At 38.3% G+C, this 21,476-nt stretch overlaps 1 protein-coding gene across 1 annotated transcript in view; it reads right to left on the bottom strand.

Annotated features, from left to right (window-relative positions):
• MYO10 (myosin X) overlaps nucleotides 1-21,476 on the bottom strand; it is a 162,817-nt gene continuing 141,341 nt past the window's right edge. The window contains exons 27-41 of the mRNA XM_039714801.1: nucleotides 20,609-20,852; nucleotides 18,267-18,362; nucleotides 14,830-14,923; nucleotides 13,997-14,052; nucleotides 12,336-12,478; nucleotides 11,703-11,897; nucleotides 10,474-10,631; nucleotides 9,059-9,182; nucleotides 7,801-8,098; nucleotides 6,866-7,073; nucleotides 6,132-6,268; nucleotides 5,206-5,326; nucleotides 2,262-2,714; nucleotides 1,704-1,895; nucleotides 1-1,442 (exon numbers count right to left, since the gene is read on the bottom strand). Of these exons, the coding sequence (XP_039570735.1) occupies nucleotides 1,332-1,442; nucleotides 1,704-1,895; nucleotides 2,262-2,714; nucleotides 5,206-5,326; nucleotides 6,132-6,268; nucleotides 6,866-7,073; nucleotides 7,801-8,098; nucleotides 9,059-9,182; nucleotides 10,474-10,631; nucleotides 11,703-11,897; nucleotides 12,336-12,478; nucleotides 13,997-14,052; nucleotides 14,830-14,923; nucleotides 18,267-18,362; nucleotides 20,609-20,852 (2,630 nt within the window). The 3' untranslated portion in view covers nucleotides 1-1,331. The remainder of the gene's footprint in view (nucleotides 1,443-1,703; nucleotides 1,896-2,261; nucleotides 2,715-5,205; nucleotides 5,327-6,131; nucleotides 6,269-6,865; nucleotides 7,074-7,800; nucleotides 8,099-9,058; nucleotides 9,183-10,473; nucleotides 10,632-11,702; nucleotides 11,898-12,335; nucleotides 12,479-13,996; nucleotides 14,053-14,829; nucleotides 14,924-18,266; nucleotides 18,363-20,608; nucleotides 20,853-21,476) is intronic.

Genomic DNA, 21,476 nt, shown 5'->3' with positions numbered 1-21,476 from the left:
CACATTACATATATTTTCTTTATTGCTGGACTTTTTTTTTCCCAGTAAGTAGGCATGATTCCTTAAAGGCTGAGGTTTTTACAACAGTAAGGTTTTTCAGGTCTCTTTTTTTCTTTTTTTTTTTTAATCTGTGGACAAAAAGATACCTTTGAACAAAGTTTTGCCTTATATTACAGTATTTCTGTACAAAAATAAAGGTCCAAAATCAAATTATTATTAGCTGATATTCCCCAATTTATTTACAGGATACTCTCAAAAACCTTCATCAGGCAACCAGGTAAAATATTAAAGCAATTGCATTGTATAACGTTGCCTTCTCTAGTCAACTCTGAAGGGCTCTGGCCTTTGGCAGTCAGTCTGGATTGAGAAGTCCAGCCAGAAGTATAAAACATCATGTCTTTCAAAGAAAAAATTAATATTAAAAACTTAAGCTGGCATTATGGAGAATTGAACTGATAACTGTATTTCCATATTAGGGTAGTCTATAAATATTCTCAGCTACATCTCTCTTTATCATACAGCAGATACAGAATGCAGACTTCTGCTACTTATATGGTAATACATATTTGAAAAAGTAAAATCAGTGTATGAAAATTTTGGAGTTTACTTGTTAATAAAACTGCTTATAAAGTAACCATACAATTGTAACAACTATAACTCTGAACTATTAAAATGTACAGAAAGACTGTTTACACCATTGCACATACTTATTCCCTTTGCTTCAAAAGACTTGTGAAATACAGAATAAAATTTGTCAAATTTTACTGACAGCTCAAGCACGCATGCACGATGTGCACATCCATGGAAGCAAGGGGAAACAAAGTGTTGGTGTCCATCAGGAAAGCTGCCAGCAGCGCTCCAAAAAAATATACCTTGCTCTTCTTCCCTCCCCCTTCCCACCTGTACGCAGGCCAGTAGATTAGTGCATAATGGATGAATATAACTCTGTTTTCAGTGTTCTGAAAGGACAAAGGAAATCCTCTTGACTTTTATCAGCAATTTTAGATCAATACAAGTTAGGCTTATATGGTAAGGCACTTATTACTGCTTTGTATTGCAGTGGATCGAGTCTTAAGGCATTTGTTACATCAACTGAAGGTAATAATGCTTTGGAAAGTTTTGAATGAGCCAGCCAGTTCCAGGTATGTGACTATTCCAGGTGATTTTCCCCTGCCTCCCTGTGGTCTTTCTAAAACATTGTTTGAAGATGTTTTCTGTTGAAACTCCGGTTCTTGGTTAGCTTGTCAACAAAGGTGATCGATGTCTCCAGGTCATTCAGAGGCCAAGGAGTGATGTATTCTATTTAGGGTGCAGTAGAACTGGTTTTGTTTTCACCTGGAGCTGCCCTGACTTTCATGACTACTCACGGATCGAGAGGTGCTGTAGCGTTTCTTCACGATCATACTGATGTAAGCTTTCATCAGCTTTGCAATGTCAACCACCTGCCAAGAGTATGAAGAGCACAGTGAGGTAACAGTTTATGAATGAATTTCTTTGGACACTAACAATATAAAACTGTCAACCTTTCAACAAAATCCTTTTGCAGCTAAAAGGATTGACTTCTCTCCATGTCATTCTGTCTTCCCTTTAGCTTTACAGAGATCTTGAACAAATCTCTAACATTTTCAGCCATTACTTGAATTACTAAGTGGCCTGGCTATCAGAACAGGAAGACCACAATAACAAAACTACCTTGCTCTTACCTCGCTAGTTTCAAAAAGCAGTTCTCTTTCATCCACCACGATCTTGTAGGTGTTGGCAAGCGGAGCACCAAATGACAAGATATGTTCATACTGGAACACCTCCAGAGGCCTTCCTTCACCACGCTTGTAGACAGAAACTGCATCAGCACTGACTCCAAGCCACAACTCCTGTGGGAATCCCCCTTCTTTACACTAGGGAAAAAAATGGAAATTAACAGCAAGGGGAACAGTGGGAGCCACACAACACTTACTGTTAATGCTTTTGTCTGTAACCATTTGTTAAAAAGTGCATATTGCTTGTCCTCTTTAAATGTAGCCTTTTATACTTGTACTTGTTTGCAACCTGTCAGAATAGCATTCTGTCCCTCTATTTTTACGCTTAACTGGTGGATTTAAATAGCTACAGAGTTTGCTAATGGGAGTAGGCTTTTAATAGCTCAAAGTTTATTACATCAGCTGTCTGAGCATTGTGATACTGTATTTATGGTTTCACTGCTCTGGAATGAAATCATCACCTATACAGTGTAAGCTGTAGTTTGAATGTTCATATGGTCTTACCTCTACGTCAAAGAGTGTTGAACCATAGCCAGGCCATTCTTTAATCAAAGCCATGTACTTTGCCATGGCCTGCTCCTGATTCATCCTCTGGAGTTTTTTCCATTTGTCAATAATACTAGTCCTGGAGGCTGAGATTTCCTCTTTGACCCACATGTCTAACATCTGATCCTCCTCAACCTTCTGTTTGCTGACAGAGCCACTTCGGAAACTCCTCCGCAATGTTCCTTCAAGAAAGCTGGCTCGTTTCTTCTCGGCCTTTTCTGATGCAGTAAATGTTTTGGTTGACTGTGTAATCCTGGACTTCAGCTTCTGCAAGGGATAGACTTCCTCCAGTTCTGGTATGGTGGTGTGCACAGTGTAATCTCCCTGAAGGTACTGAAGACGCAAAGCTGCAAGGACCTGGAGGGTTTCCTCAGGAGCAGGGTAATGTCCTTTAATCACTGCTTCATGAGCCTATCAAGGGGAAAAAAAGGTAGCTTTTATAAATCAGCCTTTGAAAGAAATATGAGAAACAAGGGGAGTAGAGTTACTCCCAGGCCAAGCCAGAACCTGAAATAAATGATCCATTAAATAAATCAAATGGGATAAATCTCTTGGCAAATTTAAGCTGGACAAGACTGGGTTTACCAGAAGAACTGCAAGGCAACTGAGGAACTAAATGGGAATTACTTTTACTAGGACAGCTTTTAGTGAACTCCCATATGTCAGAATAACTGAACTATGAAAAAGGAAAATAAAATGTAAAGGGGAGAAAACAGGATCTAAACATCTGATTGAGGAGAAGCCATCTATTGCAAGGGCATTAGGAAGAAACAGGTCTTCCATTTTGTTTACTGCTGTCAATAATCTGTCTGTGAAAACTGATGTTTCCCGCCAAACAAGGCAAGCTCTAGAACAGCTTTGTAATTTTACTGAAGGGAAACAATATATCTTCAATGGATCCCAGATCAAGTTAGTACAACATCTACATACGACAGTGCTCTATAGGCATGAGATTCTGAACCAAGAAGACTTTTAAAATTCCAGCTCTCTGCACACCCATTCAAACTTGTGAAAATGTGCAGCAGCTAGGTGTTTTCTTTCATATGACAGTAGTAGAGGAAACAAACACCCATTCATTGTGTCTGGAGATCTAGGAATTGCAAGCTTAGTAAACACACAGCTAAGTAACAGCTAATTCACAGCTAAGTAACAACTAGTTTGTTTAGGTGTACAAAATGTGCCTTTAAACATGCAAAATGGTTTACCTGAGATTGTACACATGCAGAAGAGCGAGCTGTCTTTTAGAAATGGAAGGACAGTATTTTAATGAGGAAGAACTAAAAGATTTTCTTCAGCGCCTTATGATCATTAAAGGATTCAGACTTTAAAATAATGGAGACTGCAGAGTTAAAACTGATGACAAAAGGGAATTTTCATAATTGTCTGAAAAAAGTTGATGACTGACATCAAAAGCAGATAATTAGAAAAAATAGAACAGAATTGATGTTAGAATGTAATGTTACCTCTTCAAGGTACTGCTGTAATATTGCTGGTAGGGATTGAATGTCATGCTTTGTAACAAATAGTACTGATTTTGGCAAGACATAAAGTATTTGGCTAAACACTAGTCAGCACAGAATGCCATATGAAAACAATCTGTTTCAGCAAGTGTGCTTGTTTTAGCTGTTCATACAGAACACTGCCTGAATCTGCCTCCTGCCTCTTAAGCCAATAATGTAACTTAAAGATTTTCTTCTTGCTGTTTGAACTTCATCCCAAACAGAGGCACTGGATGACTCCTCTAGAGGTAACAACAGACAGACAGAATGGCCGTGTTTCTAAGCCCAGCCAGGGCAACCTATTGCCCAGATCCTTCAGCCAACAAGAAACAGTTCTGGACTGAGCTACAGCAGCAGGCTGTGGAAGGAGACTTCTGGTAGGCTTGTGATGTAATATGTCTACATAATAATATATAGCAGACATATGTAATATCTATGTAATATTAAGTCTTAAAACTTAAACTGAATAAGGAAGAAATACTCTATTACAGGGAAGATGTAGCAGGGGAAAACCCTTCATATGTAGGAAAATTGAGGTACATCAGTTCTTGATCACATCAGGCTTGCTCACTAACAGAATGTCAGTGTCTTGGTGTTGCAAAGAGCCAGAAATCTTAACTCTATACAGAAATCCTTATCTGTGTCTAGTGTCCACTGAAAGAAGCTGACTACTGGAAAAATTTTTAATTATTTGCAATATAGCAGAATGTGAGAAGATCAATCAACAATAATAAAAGCCAGCAGTGAGTTTCTGAGTAACTACAGGGATTGATATAATAGCTATCCAGCTGCTGATGCATTTAATTTTCATTAGAAATCAATTTAACTTATTTTATGTTTTGCAGTGTAGCCTCATTCTGGGCTCAGCATGTTCACTAAGTGGATTTTTGTTCATCAGAGCTGTCTTACTGCTGAGACTGGACTATTACACTATGGTACCTATGAAATGATCCATTTTTGACAAGATAAAAGGCTATTGCTCAATTAGTTCTGTACAGTTGCCAGCAGGAATCTCTTATTAATTAATTTGTTGCCAGTCAAACTTTTTTTCACTTTATTTCTTACAATTTCTTTAAAAAATAGTTTAAGAAGAAGAAAATTAAAAGCAAGTATTATTCTTTTTTATGCAGCTTAGATTCAGTTATTAATTTTTCTACCACTATACAGAAAGCAATTGACAAGTAATGCCAGAAGTAAGAAACATAACACTGGAAAAATCATACGTGCTTCACTTATGTCAGGATAGGCCTATTTTGACTACTGAGCTGCTTCCTTTGCTCTTGATGCTTGAGTAGTAGTGCATTCAGCTGAACAGAAGCAAAATAATATCACTCTCTTTGCTGCCTAGAACCCTTTCCCCCCTCCTCTTTAAAGTGCCTCAAAACAGAATCTTTGTTCTTTACCTGCTCAAACATAAAGGCAAATTCCACGCTATCTTTTGGGACGTTTTCTGTGTCCAGGAAGCAGTAGAGCTTGAAGTAGAACTTCCAGTGCATGTCCCCAGCTTCAGCAGTGGCAGCAAGCCTGCATCATTTTATTAGGAAAGAGAGAGATCAGATCTGTGAAATCTTTTCTAAATTGCCACCTGCAGAATCTAAGCAAGGCATCAGCTGAACTTTGCTTTATGTGTGTCTTTGTATTTAGAGCCTAGAGCAAAATCAAGGACAAATGTTGGCTCAGTTCTCAAGTCAAAGGTTTCTAACCCATATTTTCTTAATAAATGTTGATTTTCAGATAAGTCAGCTGTTAATAAAAGTGCCATTATTAAGTCCTGTTATAAAACTGCATAACACTTAAAACACTCCTTTCCTCCCTGTTTTTATGTGGATAACAGGGGCCAATGGCCAAGCATAAAAAGTAAGGTTGAAAACCAGGTATTTAGGTTGTATTACATTTTCTTACTACAGTGGTTTCAGTTCTACTGGTAAGAGAAATGTTGTGAGCTGTACTGTGGTGACTTCCATATGAAGTTAGCTAACAGTCAGAATGGCAGTGACTGCCTGGAGCTCAGTTCTCCACATTGCCACACACATTGCCACATTGCCAGTAACCATGGAAAAATTTATAGTAGTGGAGAAGAAAATGTGGAAATAGTGATGAGAAATATCACTCTACTGGTGTCAGAACAGAGGAAAACCAACACAAGTGGTTATTAAATTTTTTAAGGAAACTAAAAAAAGAGATCCTTTTGTTCCAAAACTGGCCACGTGTGTAATTCAGTGCATCATCACAAACAAGCAAGTCAAAGAGAAAATTCAGCATTGCTGAAATTGGAAATTTATTTAATTGCTACTTATTAGAGTGAAGAGAGAAGGAGAGGTACACTCACTTTTCAAACTTTGCCAAGACATCAGCTACAATGGTTCTGCTTTCAATTGCTTTATCAGTAGTTCCATTGTATTCAAACAAAGCAAACATATTTCTGCTATCCTCCATGGCCAAGCCACGAATTAATTTTTCAACCACCTAATGGAGAAACAGCACATGAAAAAACCATAGCATGGAAAAACAGTATCACAGAGTAAGACAGATACTTTGAAAACAATTAGAGCTAGGTTTTACATTAGGCTAAAAATGTTATTAACTTGTCTTCATCAGCATTATTAATTCTTGTCAAATTCCACTGTAGTTGTTATTATTTCAGAATATGTATGTGCTATCTCCTGGACAGACATAACCCTCTGTATTTCACCAAATCAGCAAGAATCTTCCAGTTTTAGGAAGCAGCTTGGCTCTCATACACACCAATGTCTACCAAAGTTTCTCCAATAATGCTCTCTGCCTAATTGCTTAGTGTTTCCTGTAATTTTTCCTGTAAGAAGGAACTACAGCTGGGTAAGCCTCTGCAGCACGAAGTTTTTATAGCATGGATTTCTCCAGAACATACTGTGGGGAGGGACAGCAGTCCTGGAGGAACAGCATTTAAGCCTTTCCTTCCTGGAAAGGAGAGACTGGCAGAGAAAGCCCCAGTGCTTCCAAAGTGCAACACTACTGCTGCCTGGGACTGGCATGTGAAGGGACATGCTGACTTTGTTACAAAGACATTCTGTCACCACTCCTCACCTCTCCAGCTGTAGTGTGTGAGTTGATTGTAATCTTACAGGAGCCCCCACCATGGCAATAAACTGTGGATGTCATCTCCTGCCTGCCAATGAGTGCTTCTATTTCATCTCGCGATGGCACAAACTCTCTGCATTTGGTTTTCTTCAGAGATTCGTAAGTGAAAAGTGCGTATTTCTCCATTTCGGTTCCTGGAAACTGGTCACGAACCCTGTGAGACAAAGCTTATTACTTTAAGCTGCAAGTCTGTGAAGTTTGCTTATTTGAGAATTTTTTCCCCTGAGATTATTTCTGTATCCAGTACACTGTTTAATTGACATGCTCCAAGTACAAACAAAGATTTTAAATTATTGAGTTTGTTGGTGGACTGACTTCCCTAACAACACACTCTGCATTTTTCCATTGCATCACAGCAAAAGGAACTCCACATTCTAGTTAATGCTGAACTGACAACAATGGTTTATTATTATCTAATGTTCACTGATATTTTAAAATCAGATTTGCAATCACAGGTTTGTACCTCAAATACATCTTTAAATATGATACTGCTCTTTTATATGCACGATGCATATCTCATAAAATTAAGGTAAGTGGGATGAAGAATTTTTAACAGGTTGGTTTGGACAGGTGAAAATGGGACTTGGGGATATTGGGTGGAAGTCATTTAAGTTTATACAGTTACAGGAAGCGCCCCTTTTGCCAACATCAACAAACTGTTCATTCAACAGTAGCATTTGTAGCATTTTGCTTGATTCTTCAAATGTGTGTAATTCCACCCAGACCAACTCACACACACTTTTCCTATAACATTTTGGTTTTAGATTCACTGTTTGGCATAGCCAAAAGTGAATGCTAAGTGAATACATCCTCAAGTCTCACTTCTAGATATCTAAACACTGTTAAAAGTGATGGTGCTTTAGTAGATCAAAGGTTCTCACCTTTTGAGATGAAACTTCAGATATTTGAGGATGCTGCGACTGGGCAGAAATGTGCAACTCATGCAGGTGAGTATTTGCCAACTGTAGAGGTTCCCCACGCTCCCAGGGTTAGGCACTTTATTGGTTTGCTTGATGAGCTGACAGTAGAGCTCATCTCGGAGAGGTCGTAAATCATGTCCTGTTTGCAGGATACCTTGGATTATAGGGATGGGATCAGACATAGACTCCAGCTGCTGTAAAGAATTAAAAATCTTGATGGCTTCATCCTGCAGAGTTGTGTAGCCTTTGTCTTTCAGCACTACAAAAGAAATATTGGGAGAAACATGTTTAGATGAGATATGAAAGAAAAAGGACCCAGTCCTAATGTGGAAATCACTTAATGCTATTCTGTTACCTTGTTATGCAGGATATTAGAATCTGTACTTTCCATTTCAAATGTATGATGCAAACTCATTTTATGTGCTTATTTGCTATTGAGATTTGTTCCAAATTTAATAACTGAAAAGATGTATCTTGATTGGTTTTTTTTTGTGATGGAGAGTTTTTCTTTCAGAGGGAATCACACTGCTGAAGTGCCATATCACACTCCATATTAACCTCCCAGCCTCCTCCCAAAGATGAAAATTTGTGGTCTGAATAATATCTTGTTTAATATGCAGTTGCAAACTAAGATAACCAAATCCTTTTCAAGGACATCAAGTTCACAGTTATCAATAGCTCTGAACCATTCATTCAAAAGAGACTTCTAAATTAGTGTTTGAATCAAGAATATTAAAAGAGATGATTACACTCATTTCAGGACTAAACAAAGCATTACTTTTTAAAACCATGTACATTCCTAAATGTTATTTCCCATAAAAACCTTTCCTACCCATCTTATAAAATGTACACATTAATTGGAAGATGTGGCTAGAAGGGAAGGAAGGGTAGGAAGCAACAATAATTTAAAGAGGAGAATATGATTCAAGGGGACTGAGTGAATCAGGCTTGTTTCAGTGCAAGACTTTTCAAATTCAGTCTTCTTAGTTGTATTGCTGACAGCAGTAGAAACATTGCCTTCTGTAACACTCTTGAAGGAACACCACAAGCCCATGGCTCTATGCAACCAAACTGCTGTTTTCAAAAGAGAATAGGGAAACTTGTCTATTTGTACCATAAACATGCATTTTGCCACCATTACTTCACAGTAGACTTAAAAATTCCACCCTCTGGTTTAGTCTTTCACAAGGAAAAGTGGTTCTGTTATTGGAAAACTTACAGTTTAGATTGATGTCCCCATATGGCAGTGGCAGTAATGGTGAGTGCAAGGGATGATGAGTGTAACGGAGAATGGGATTCCTCTTATAAATCTGTTCAACCACATCAGCATTCAGGCAGTTTTCCTATTGGGGTAAGAATAAAAAGAGGTTTTGGGGTCCAGCTTTAAGAATAATGCAATGCTTTGTGCCCTTAGCTTGGTTGTAAAAAACTGAGCAATCAGTGTTGCCACCACTATTTGGTGCGAAATCCAGTTGTGGGTGCTGTGGCTGCCAAGGCATGCTGTGGGCTATGAATGCTCAGTACCTGCCAACCTCAGGCCTTCGATAGGCTTGCTTTATCTGTGCAGTAAGAAAACCAAACTACAGCAGAGCTGCAGGACACCAAAATGAAGTATCATAACAATTTCTGAAGTGTGTTTTCATTTTATATTAATTTTTAGTCCAGTAATTTATGATGGGAAATATGATACCCGTATTAAAGTTTTATTTAAAAATATTTCTCCGGCATAATTAGCCTTTCAGCTAGAAACTGCACAAGCTACCAAACAAAATAGTCCAAAGTGCTGCTGTAAACCTGGTGCACCCACTCTACACATTCAAATACTACTCTTACTGTTCTTCTTAGGCTAGGTTTGACAGATGTGTGACCACTGTCTTCTATCAGTCCTGAATTCCATGTATTTCTCCTGCTCTGAAGAATAGCATTCATAATCTTGGAACTGAGAACTTAATACCTCTGTTCCATGGGAGAAGAGGTGGCACTCCCTAAGAGAAAAGCTCAGTAGCAGTTCTTCCCTCTTGCCTATTTCTTCGGTCTCTTGTGAGAATCCTTATCCTCTCATAAATGCACATTAGCAAAAAGCTCCAGAAGGACATTCTGTGGCTGCGCATGCACTGTCTCCAATGAGATTGTAAAACACTAAGCAATAATTAAAAGTTTTTCTCATTACACAGAGATATGAGATGCTAAGCCCATGCTATCATAACAAAAGAAAGGGACCATAATGACCAGAAAAAAACCAAAAGAAGTCAGAAGAGCTGTTTAGTCCACATCATGGTGTGCTGCTCACTGTGGATAGAGCCAAACACATCTGCTAACTCATGAACCTGAACAATGTGCTCTACTGCCAGGTGTAGCCTGTCAAGTTACACAAACCAGTAAAACTTGTTACTATTTTAATGGAAAAAAGTTATCCCTCTTGCCCTCCAAGCTGCACTTCAAAGTTTGCTTTTCTACTGTTTAGACAGAAATTCCTTTATCAGGTCAGAGAAGACATTCAGGTTTTACAATTTTAGTCCATGTCACTGTGTAATTAAAATGTAATTTTCTGCTTTATTACCCAATATGGCAAAGCCAAAACAAAGACTTAAGGAACCATTGTTTCTCACCCCATGCCATCCTGCTTGTGCCTACCTTAATATCCTGAATAAGCTGCTGAGTTGGAGTATCAATGGGTGCCTTTGTGTCAATCACGTTCTGGATGGCACTTGACCAGCGGGTCGCCTCATTAAGCAATTTCGTATGGAGACGGTAGCAGTGTTTGCGTCCGTACACGGTCACATTCCAGTAACCTGGCACAACAGCAAAATTCCTCATCATACAAGCTGCAGCCCAGCAGACACCCAGTGCTGCATCCCAGACCATGCTGGCAGTCTTTCAGGAGCTAAAAGTGTGTGAGTTATTAAGTACCATAATACAGATACTGCGATATTAAAGGAGATTTTCTCCTTTAAAGAAGCCTAGGAGTAGCCTCAGACTACAACAATGCATCATGCAGCTGCCAGTTTTACCCAGTAATCTTAGTAAGACAACACTGTTAATACTGTGGAATATTCTTAGGTCCTTGTAGCTTGTGGGCCCTACTTCTCCAGTCCTGTCTGTAACAGAAAAATCTGAGACAGACTTGCTTTGTACACAAGAGTCTTTCAGAGTCCGTGGCACATGTACAAACAGGCATAAAGCACAAACTACCTCCTCTGCCTATAATTTTACACCAATGAAGTGGAAACTATGACAGGAAGAGCATTTCAGTTCAAATTCTCTCTCTGCATCACTGTACAGGCTTTCATGAAACAGATTCAGTAAATGTGTTTCATCTTTCACTAGTGAAAGCCTCTTTGAAGTGCAAGTGACCCCAATGAGATAATACAGGACTGTCAACAGTCGCTTCTCATTTGCAAACAGACGCTTCCAAGTTGAAAACCAGTTCTGAAAGTGCACAGTAGAGCTGACTCAGGTGTAGGATGTAGCTTGCCACAAACTGGACTCTTACTCTGCATCTCCCTATACCTGCTCCAATGCTGGCCCTCATAGCCCCTCAGCACATAAAATAATGTATGAGAAGAGTGCTGCCCATGTCATTTCCCCAGGTCTTTGATGTGTAAGCATAAGTATTCAGACTAACTCGGCTGCAGTGCCAGTCTGTGATAATTTGAATGTTGGTGAGAACAAATTTTACTCCTCTATACATTACCTATGTTTTTCACCCAGTAATTCCCTGTAGAACACCTCGGTGACACGGGAACTGGATTTGTTCATGGAACTGCACCCATAATAATCCATTTAAAATATTCTTATGCATTGTATCTTGCATTACTAGGTAGAAGGACAGAAGGCATACCTGAACAAGAGCCAACAATTACCTGTCTCTTTGAAGATTTTTTCATCAGGTGGGACCACTGAGCAGAGGCTGTTCAGGACCAGTGTACCCAATTTCAAGGCATTTTTCTCTGAACTCTTGTAGTAGTCCAAAGAATTGTGCGTCAAAACAAACCAACGCTTCTTTAGTTTCAATGAGGACATCTTTGGGTTGTTCTTTACTTCCTTGTGTAGCCACCCTGTTTAGGACACAATTTGAATCACACTTCTTTTTCTTGAACAAAGGTGGACAAAAGTAGGTTGATAAAAGTAAATTGTATACTTTCAACAACAAAAACACCGTGTGAATTGATAAGCTCACATATAAAACAATATCAAGTAAAATTCTCAAACAATGAAATAATAAAGATAAAATTAATATGAAAACCTTTCCATTTTGATGTTTCACTGGAAGAATTATCTTGTCAATTTACAAAAACACCTTTGTCACCATTACAGTGTTTTCTTACATGGCACAGCAAGAATATAATTTCAGCTGTATTAATTTGTGAGTAAAGTCCACTGCACGAAGAGGAGGCTGCAACGCTAATCATGTTGGCATATTACCCACATTGTGTTGTGGGGACAATCTCTTCAAAGCACAACAGATGTTATTTATTGCCTCACTTAGTTCTTACCCCTCACAATGAATTCTTGTCCCTCCACTCTAGTGTCCCCCTTTGACCTCTGGAGCAGGGTTATCCAGTGATGCATCTCTTCAGGAGTGTCAGCATTACAGTGAAGAACCCGATTAGCAGTGATGATCACAAATGAATTTGGTCTATGAAAATAAATGAGAATTGAAACAGCCTTTATAATCAGCATACATACTATTTATCTCACCCCCCCATAACCATAAAAACTGTTCATCTTTTGCATTTTCTATCCATAAAAATACTGTCCACCTCTAATGCATTATTTAGTTACCAGCTGAAGAAAAATATTAAGACTCAGTTATGTTACATTCACATCAAATTGCAAGGGCTATGAATAGTGGGAAAGTTCACATTAAATTACAACTTGTCATATCTCAAATTAAATCTGTGGTGAGAAAAACTTCCAAACTTTAATCAGCTTTGCACGTGAATCTAAAGTGTTTCAGGGTCAGATCTATTTAGAGTGTCTGCTTCAGTAGCTACATTAGCTAAAACAAACTACAGTATACAAAGGTCTATAGTAAAGCAGCATGTGAACATCTATTCTTTTATTTTAATGCAGTGCAACCCAATTTACAGAGAATACAATCTATTTTTAATGAGAGTCTGGCTTTTACCCAATCCTACACCAGGATTCACTGAAGCATGAAGAACTAGCCCAAGAGAAGTGTGCTGATGGCTCTCTGGATCAGACAGGCAGGTTCCTCAGCCTACAATGCTTGCTTTAACCCTTTACCATTAATTTTTTCATCTGGAGCAAACCCCCAAAATTTAACATAAAATCCTCCCACAAGACTAAAAAATCCATGTGAAAAATGCTTACAAGATAAATGCTTAACTTATTGCATTAACATAATGTTGGAGAAATGCTAATTTAAAACTGTGAAAGCTCTGGACATTTGTGTTGTATGGTTAGGAATGGGCTTGTAAATTCACTGTTACTTCTGGTATCAGTGTTTTGGCAGACCAAGGACAAAGCACTAACTTAAAACCAGCTGTTTTACACATGTACACAATGAGGAGAAACTGGAGTGAGCTCCTGCAGTTCAAATAACACCTCACATCCAGTAACCTTATAAGCCAGTCATAGTCTGAACCCAGATTCATTTTTATTTCCCTTAACACTGTTAGTTCAAGAACTAAAAATAACCTGTCATTTTTGTTGTTTTTTATGCTGCACTGACTTCTTTGTTATAAGACATTTTTATTCTGGGGAAATAGTTTTCATCCCTGAAGAATACAACATTCATGAAGGAGAAGCTGAACAGAAAAAAACCATTAAAATTAAATTTTCTGCCTACTACGTTACTAAGGAACTCAAAAATGAGCTGGTGTTGTTTTTTTTTTTTTCCCAGGCACATTACTTGTATAAATGACAGAAATATGTAATCTTCCAGTTTTGGATCACTTTAGCAGCTGAAGAGTTCAGGTATGAAGCAGTGTCAAGGAAATTACTGAAGCCCCTCCCAAAATGCACCATCATTCCTACTCCATGTTTTAACATGTGGAGTTTAGTGCTATGAAAAGGGAGGCAATAATGAATCATTTTAATACATGGGTGGCCAGAATATAGAGACTAAAGCGTAAAGTGTCTGATTTTGGCTAGAAGAAAAAGAAAGTCACCAGGCATGGTTCTGACTTACCTATCTGGATTGTCAGCAGCACAGACAGAATCAATTAGTCCTACGTCGAGTGTACCCTATAAACAAATATCCAACCAGAAAATGAGGAAGACATTCACTATTACAAAACTCACAGTACTCTTCCGAGAGACAGGAGAAAGAAGCAACAGCTTTGATCAAGTAAAATGAACTGCAGGTTTGGGCATCACTTTCTCTTAACCATTAAAACTACTGAGGGAAAAACTAAGAGACTTGGCTGAGTAGATCTAGTAAAAGATTATTTGTAGTTAGGATGGAGGCAGCTCAAAACCTGCTCTTTTCTATGCTCCCAAACATGCTTGAATTTTTTACTGAAAACTGCCATCCCAACAGAAATTGCATCCTCTCAAAACAAACTTCTAAAGCCATTAAGCAGAAGTTTTTATTTTCCTTTGCTTGATATTAGATTCCAGATGTATTCTATTAATTACCGATGTATGTTGTACAGAATGATAAATGAAGGATCAGAGAAATCTCGAATTTTTAACTCTTCGTTTTTTAATTTACTCATTAACATTACCTTTGCAAAATTTCAAAACTGAGCACACACTGTAATGTGATAGGGAAGTGGACCAGAAAAACCACCCCCAAAACCAACAGTCATTTTTCATCAAGGTGAATGATAGGAGAGGAATCAGAAGCCACACTCTCACCTTGTACAGCTACAGGACCAAAGATATGGGAGCTCTAGCCAGTGTCACAGCTACCACCACATTTAAACAAAGTAGGTTGTGACTCTCAGAGGCTGTGGCCATCACAGTGGCCCTGTTTTCTAAAAATATTTGATTTCAAAAGTTCTTCAGATTTAGACTTACCACAGCATTCTGTGGATTTGCCTGCTCATCATGCATCTCCCGGATCTCCTGCTCTGTGGACGCATGGACTTGACTCAGTACACTGAACCACTGGCTGGGGAGAGAAAGGCAGCAGTGTAAGTAAAATTTTGGCTCTGCACAAGCCTTCTGTCACCTTTGTTCCGCAGAGATGTAGCAGGTTCTGCAGGTTTTTGAAATTGCTTAAAATTCCTTTTGTCAACAGGCATAAAAGCAGCAAGGCTTTATGTCAGTTCAAGCAACACTGGATGTAAGCAAGCTGCTCCAGATCTCCCATCCAAGCTTGTGTCATACTCTTCTTCCTGACAAAAAGTACCTTGTACACTAAGTGACATCTCTGAAAAACTGCTGTAAGCACACTGAAACATCTGAGTGCTTGGAGAGTCTTTGTAACACATTCCACGTTTCATCTGGAATAAAATACATTGCTAGCTACACACAAAGCCTTTAATGGGAATTTCAACCTTCAGATTATAAATTGTGCTGCACTGCTAGCATGACTGGTGGTAATTTCTTACAGTGATACTTCTGCAAAGACCACCTAAGTCCATTGAGCTCTCTGTAGAAGCACACCTGAGAGGGAAAAAAAAGAATAAAAACCCCCAAGCAAATACCTCTACAGTTTTTGTTCTCTGTGGAGCACTGAAAAATCCAGCTGCTGGAAGGATGAGCAAATTTGTGCCACTCCAGTGGCACTGTACATATCCACAAGAGCAAAAGTGGCAGAAAGGCTGCTTCAGCCCCTAGTCCAGAGCAGCAATTACAGATGGATTTAATTCCAACCACACCTTCTGCTTCTGGGAAACCTCTATCCTTCTGGCACTTGTATATGATAAAGCTCAACTGCTCTAAGGAATCCCACTGAATCCCACAGAGCTTGGCCTGTTCAACAGGTTCCTGAATGCCATTCTTTGAGATATGAATTTGCCATTCTAATGAAAACCACCTGGGGCCAAGTTTTCAAAGGGATCAAAAGCCAAGCCTTTAAAACAGACTACTCACTTTGCTGCAGAGGCTCCTTCACCACCAGAGGGTTGAGGAAAAACTCAGCCTACTGCAAAACTACTGGACTTAAATATGAAATTATCTTTTCTGCAATTGCTTTTAGTCACAGAATTTTTGCCTAGGACACTGAAGAGCTGTCTCGTTAACTCCAGCATTCAGAAGCCAACTGTTCCCCCAGAATGTAGATTTCTGGAAACTGAACTGCTAAAATAGCTTGAGAAAAACTGTGTAGGCTGTCAAACAGTACCATCACTGCCATATCCTAAATTCTTTTTATCAGCTTGAGCTTTTATTAGAAACAGTACAAGCAATGAAGAAAAACGAAGATTGAGAATGCCAGACCATAAAGCAGATGAGAACATATTTAGTTAGTTCTGATTCTTTTTTTAAGACTCAGAGACACCCACAGAGAGGTTCTACTTGACACTTTGCTGGATGTAAGGCAATGCCACAAAAAAAGGAGAGAAGCTGTCATCTAGAGAGGAGGAACCACCAGCTGGAAGTAAAGCTGAAACTGAAGTAAAGAAACTGAATGAAGAAAGCTAAGCCTTACCAACCAAAAGATTCCCACAAATTAAATTCATCTTCCCTTTCTCGGCTCAGGAATTGCAAATTTATTTAAAGTGAAACTTTTATTTCAATATAAAAAAAAAAGACTTCATAGCATTGTATGCATATCTAGTGATAATTTATGGATGAATTTTAAAGAACAATTCAGAGTTTTCCTATTTAATTTAATCTTTGTGTAAACAATGAAAATGAAATGAATAATGGCACTTTGCAAAAAACAAAGGCAGAATTTATTTTTTCTTTTTTTCCTCTCATGACCTCCTTTGTTTTTCAGCTGAATTCCAGAACACAGAAATAGGGAAAAAGGCTAGGGATTTGAAAGGAACAAACCCTCAGCAATGGCTGCCCACTGAAGCATTATTTTTTCAATAATAGTAACTCCTCTTCTGGGAGGAAGAGGATGTTTTTTCTTGCTTTTTCCCTTAATTTGAACAAAAAGCAACCTCAGATCCTGATCTAGCTCAGGTACAAAATATTTTTCAATAGCAGATGTGGACCAAACACAGCCCAATGATTCATACTTCACTTTTCACAATGCTTTGTTAACAAGGCTTTGACTTAAGCCTGTCTGCAAATCCTTACACCTCATTAAGTCTTCTGGGATGAGTGAGAAAAAAGAAACAGGAAACACACTGCTAAAAGGTAATTTAATCTGGATGGTTTGTTATTCTTACTATACACAACAAGGGTGTATAGTGTCTCCTCCTCCATCTTTAAGAAAGAAATGAAGGAGATGCATGGCAACAGACAAGTCTGTGTGCTGATAATTGCTTATTGGTCCCTAGGGCACATACACAAGTCTGGTAGAAGAGACTTTACCTAAGCCTTCATTTTAAAATATCTTACATCCCACAAGAATCTTAACAGTAACTGCTAGAAAGCTCCCAAGTTATTTAAAGGATAACTTTAAGGATACCTAAAAAAAAAATGAGGATGGATTTTGAGTTGCTACATCTGTAGTCAGGGTCCTGTGATATAGGAAGGCATTCCACCTTTGCAAAGAACAGAATATGAAAGAACTTTTGAGGCTTCTGAGCAAAGTAGCTCAAGTGATGTTGACAAAGGCATGCTGTATTCTGGCCTTGGGGCAGCAAGGCAATGGGTAATAAGCCCTGATTACTAAGTTGACTTTATTTAAATACTTGATTTTTTAGGCAAGCATATTATTATCTTGCGTGAACTGTAGCATGGGGATTTTTTTAAAAGATGCTCTACAACTGATCAGACAAGTCAGACTTGCTCCTCACCCACCTGCCTCCTCCATGGTTAGCTATGGATCCTTTAGCAATAAAAGCAAGACCCTTTTTAAATATGCAGGAAGGGAAGCACTCTCTTACACACTCCTCTTACATGAATATGCTTTTGCTGTAAAATACAGTGACTGCATTACAACTTCTATCTGAAAAAACTTTAGGTTCTGCTTAAACAAACAGATCCCACCCCTAAGAACAAAATGCTTCATTTCAGGCAGACTGCAGGGTCTCAAATATTGATTTGATAATGCAGCTAAACACAGCAGGGTAATCCACAAGGAGAGCATCAGTGGCTAACGACTGCCTCTCTACAGACAAACTGCATTTCAGAAAGTTGTGAGTAACACATGGGTAACAGCCAAACTCTAGGCAAATTTTCACTGGCAATCTGAGTCTTCCCAGTAATTGTCTGCCACAAGGTTTTCTCCTCAGCAAGCCTTTCAAAAAGTGTGTTAAATGCAATGTGTTTAACACAGCCTGAATATTTTGTGACAGTAATCAAACAAATTAGTGACAAGCCAAAGTCAGAATGGCATAGAGATTAAAAAGGAAAAGAAAAGGAGAAGAAGAGAGGCCTGATGATTTTCATACCTTGCATCCTCAGGAGATTCAGCAATTAAGTGGTAGGTCCTATCACTCATTATTAGATCAATACCATTTTCTTTGCCTGTATTATCAACAATCTCTCTGAAAAAAAGGAAAACACCAATATTGAGCATTACGGATTATCAACGTTTTGAAAATTATGTTCTGCTGAGAAGCTCACAATCTATTGATACTTAAAATAACAGCAGCCTTCATCAGGTTCATTTGCAAGACTCACAAAGTGATTTATCAGTATTAGTTTGCCAATACAGCAGTGTTTTCTGCCCACACAGTCCAAATATTCAAACGACTATGAATGTCACTATACCAATGTGACCATTCTGTTACCATTTTACCAAGAACTAAAGAAAAAGCAAAGCATTATCAAACCCCAAGAGAGGCAAAGATAAGTGAGTTAAGAAATGGATATATTTCTGAACTGACTGCATAACCAAGTGATTTTTGGAATGCTAAAAGAAAGCTGTTGAAGATTGAAAACTGAAAGCCAATAAAAACTGGATTAGTGATTCTGGGTGGTTGTGAGTCAGCATAAGGACAATTCCAAACATGACTTCCAGAAAAATCTGAGCACTCATCTGCTGAAAAATTACATATTTCTAATTTTTAGTTTGGACATCTAAGTATTGATATAAAAACAACTGTGAAGGCTTTAGCAATAATTAAAGTATGACATTAGATTTCCCTGTAGCTTAAGAAATAAACTTGATTTCCTTTTTGCTGTTTTGCTGTATTTGCCTGAAGCTTACTATTTCCTTAACTGGATATATTTTCTTATCAGCTCATTTATTCTCATAAATCTCTGTCCTATAAACAACATATGAAAGCTCTGCATATCAGACTCATGAGTATGACTTATCTGCTATCAATACAAAAAGCTGTAATTTTTTACTGTTTGATTCCTTCCCTCTCAGTAACAGTGTCCAATAAAATACCTCCCTGTTCTGTGTTTTAAGTGAATCAGCCTGAGATTTTTTAAATTGAACAAGGTCCCTAACAGAGAGTGGTGAAATATGTGAGTTGCACTATAAGTTAGGAATGCACTCAGTAAATATTAACACTATCTAGAAAAGCTATTGTTTATTCCTTATGAAACACAGTTCCTTAAATACATGTACCCTTTCGTTTAGCTAATTTATAAACAAATAGTCACTGATTGAACCTACAGTTCAAGCTAGGTTCAGTAACCTTTGTCTGATAATTTTAAAGGTACGTGCAGCAAAGAACGTCTATAGGGCACAGCCAGTGAAGCAATGAGGTAACAACCACAAAAAAGAATGATTGATTGAACATATTAGAAAAATATGCTAAATAAATGCTATGGTACATGAGACAGAGTCAAATCTAGTTTAAAAAAAAAAAAAAAGGGATCTTCAGCTTCTATTCAGAAACTTGACTGCCAACAGCCCACTGAGTTTCAGGAGCAAGTCAGGATTCTCACTGAAGCTCTTTTCTGTCCTACTTGAAGTCAGGCTCAAACCAGGACTGCCAAAGAAAAGATTAATCAAAGACATATATTTAATTTAAACTCTCTGTTAAAGTAACAAACAAATTGGATAGTTGCAGATTACAAGGCACAGAGTGGAATTGAGTGTTACTAGCCATTTTTGTTTCTCGTTACCTTGGATGAAAGCTTTAAGTACACTTTATAGAGAAAAGAGACAACTAATCTAGCACATTCTAATTTTTTAAATTAGGTAGATAATCCTAAATTGTTTAGAACGAAAAATACCATCCAGTAGAAAACTTTCTTTTCTGCGTGCTTCAGGAAGCGTAAAATTCTTAGGCTGAAGGAACTCCAGTTAACAAGGCATAAGTTATTAGGTTTAGTAATCTTGTTTTTTTTTAATGAATATATGCATTTTAAAGACTTTTCTAGACTACCACAATTATTTAAAGCATGAAAAAAAAATCTAAATACATACAGAAGATTCAGCTTTGACCCATGCGAACTTCAATATACTTGGGGCCTATTAATTCCACCCTCTTCATTCTGGGTTTGCCTGCAGCTACAGACTTGGCAACATGCCTCAAATTGCCTTGGGAATCATTACAGACTAAGTAGGGCCTCTAGTCTGGGAGAAAACATAGATGGGCTCATTACAGCAGCATTTTTCTGAAGTATTTGGCACTGGCTTAGCTCTGGAGCACTCTCTAGACTCAAGAGAGAGCCAACTAAGGACAACACTTGCTTTCACTAACTTCACCACACACACTATCCTGCTTGCATTCACACAATTTGTAGGCAGGGCACTCAGTGTCTTCCCAGACTGAGCTCCAAGTACTACTTAGAAGGAGCCAAGGCTAAACATAAAACTATGTAAACCTACTTGGCAGTTCGGACATCCACGGCACCCTTTAGCTTTTCTTCACTATCATTTTCAAAGTACATCAACCTGGACTGTCTGAGAACAAACCATCTTTTCTTCCAGTTCCTTCTGGAAAGCGTAGATGATCCACCCCCCTTCTTGTGAAGCCAGCCCTGCTTAAGTGCTTCCTGCTTAGAACGAAACCACAGGAAGGTCTCATCTTTCAGGACACACCAGCGTCGCTTCCATGTGTTGATTAAGCCACCTGGCAAGAGAGACAAATGTGGGTTTATATGCAGTTAAAACAAACAGCTGTATCATAAACCAGATGCTGTGAACAGCACCAAAATTGGAAGGTGCTGACCAACAACACTGCAGTTAAACTGAGTGTCTGCTGTAAGCCACAAAACCTCATTTTTGCATACCTTTATGGCCACCAATATTGTTGTCAATCTAAACATCCTTAAATTATAAATTGCAGTAAGTCTCTGTATTAGAAAAATATATGAAACATACATATAATTACATGTACATATGCATAACATATCTGTAATAATAAATTACTGAAAAGTCTTGCTGCACATGAGAATCTGATCTTTAAGACTGTTTTCAATGTATTCCAGTGATAATCTAAAAAAATTTAGTGTTAAGCTCTTTCCTCTCTCCAGGTTATTAGGAGGTAACAACATTTAACTCAAAACCACCAAACCTGACAAAGCTATGTTTAGAGCAGGAAATACACCAGTGTGAGCTCAGTCATACCAAAGTGTGGCCATACAGAAGGCAATGCACCTTTGGCACTGGAGTTACAGCACAGCCATAAAAACCTTAATCAAACCATTCCTGTTTGAAGACCAAATCCTGTCATCCCACAAAAACTGACTGCTAG

Source organism: Passer montanus, unplaced genomic scaffold, assembly GCF_014805655.1.
Source record: "Passer montanus isolate IOZ18808 unplaced genomic scaffold, ASM1480565v1 scaffold31, whole genome shotgun sequence".
In the NCBI taxonomy this organism is placed as follows: Eukaryota; Metazoa; Chordata; class Aves; order Passeriformes; family Passeridae; genus Passer; species Passer montanus.
Note: the sequence above shows the minus strand (reverse complement) of the source record. Positions and strands in the feature narration are given on the sequence as shown.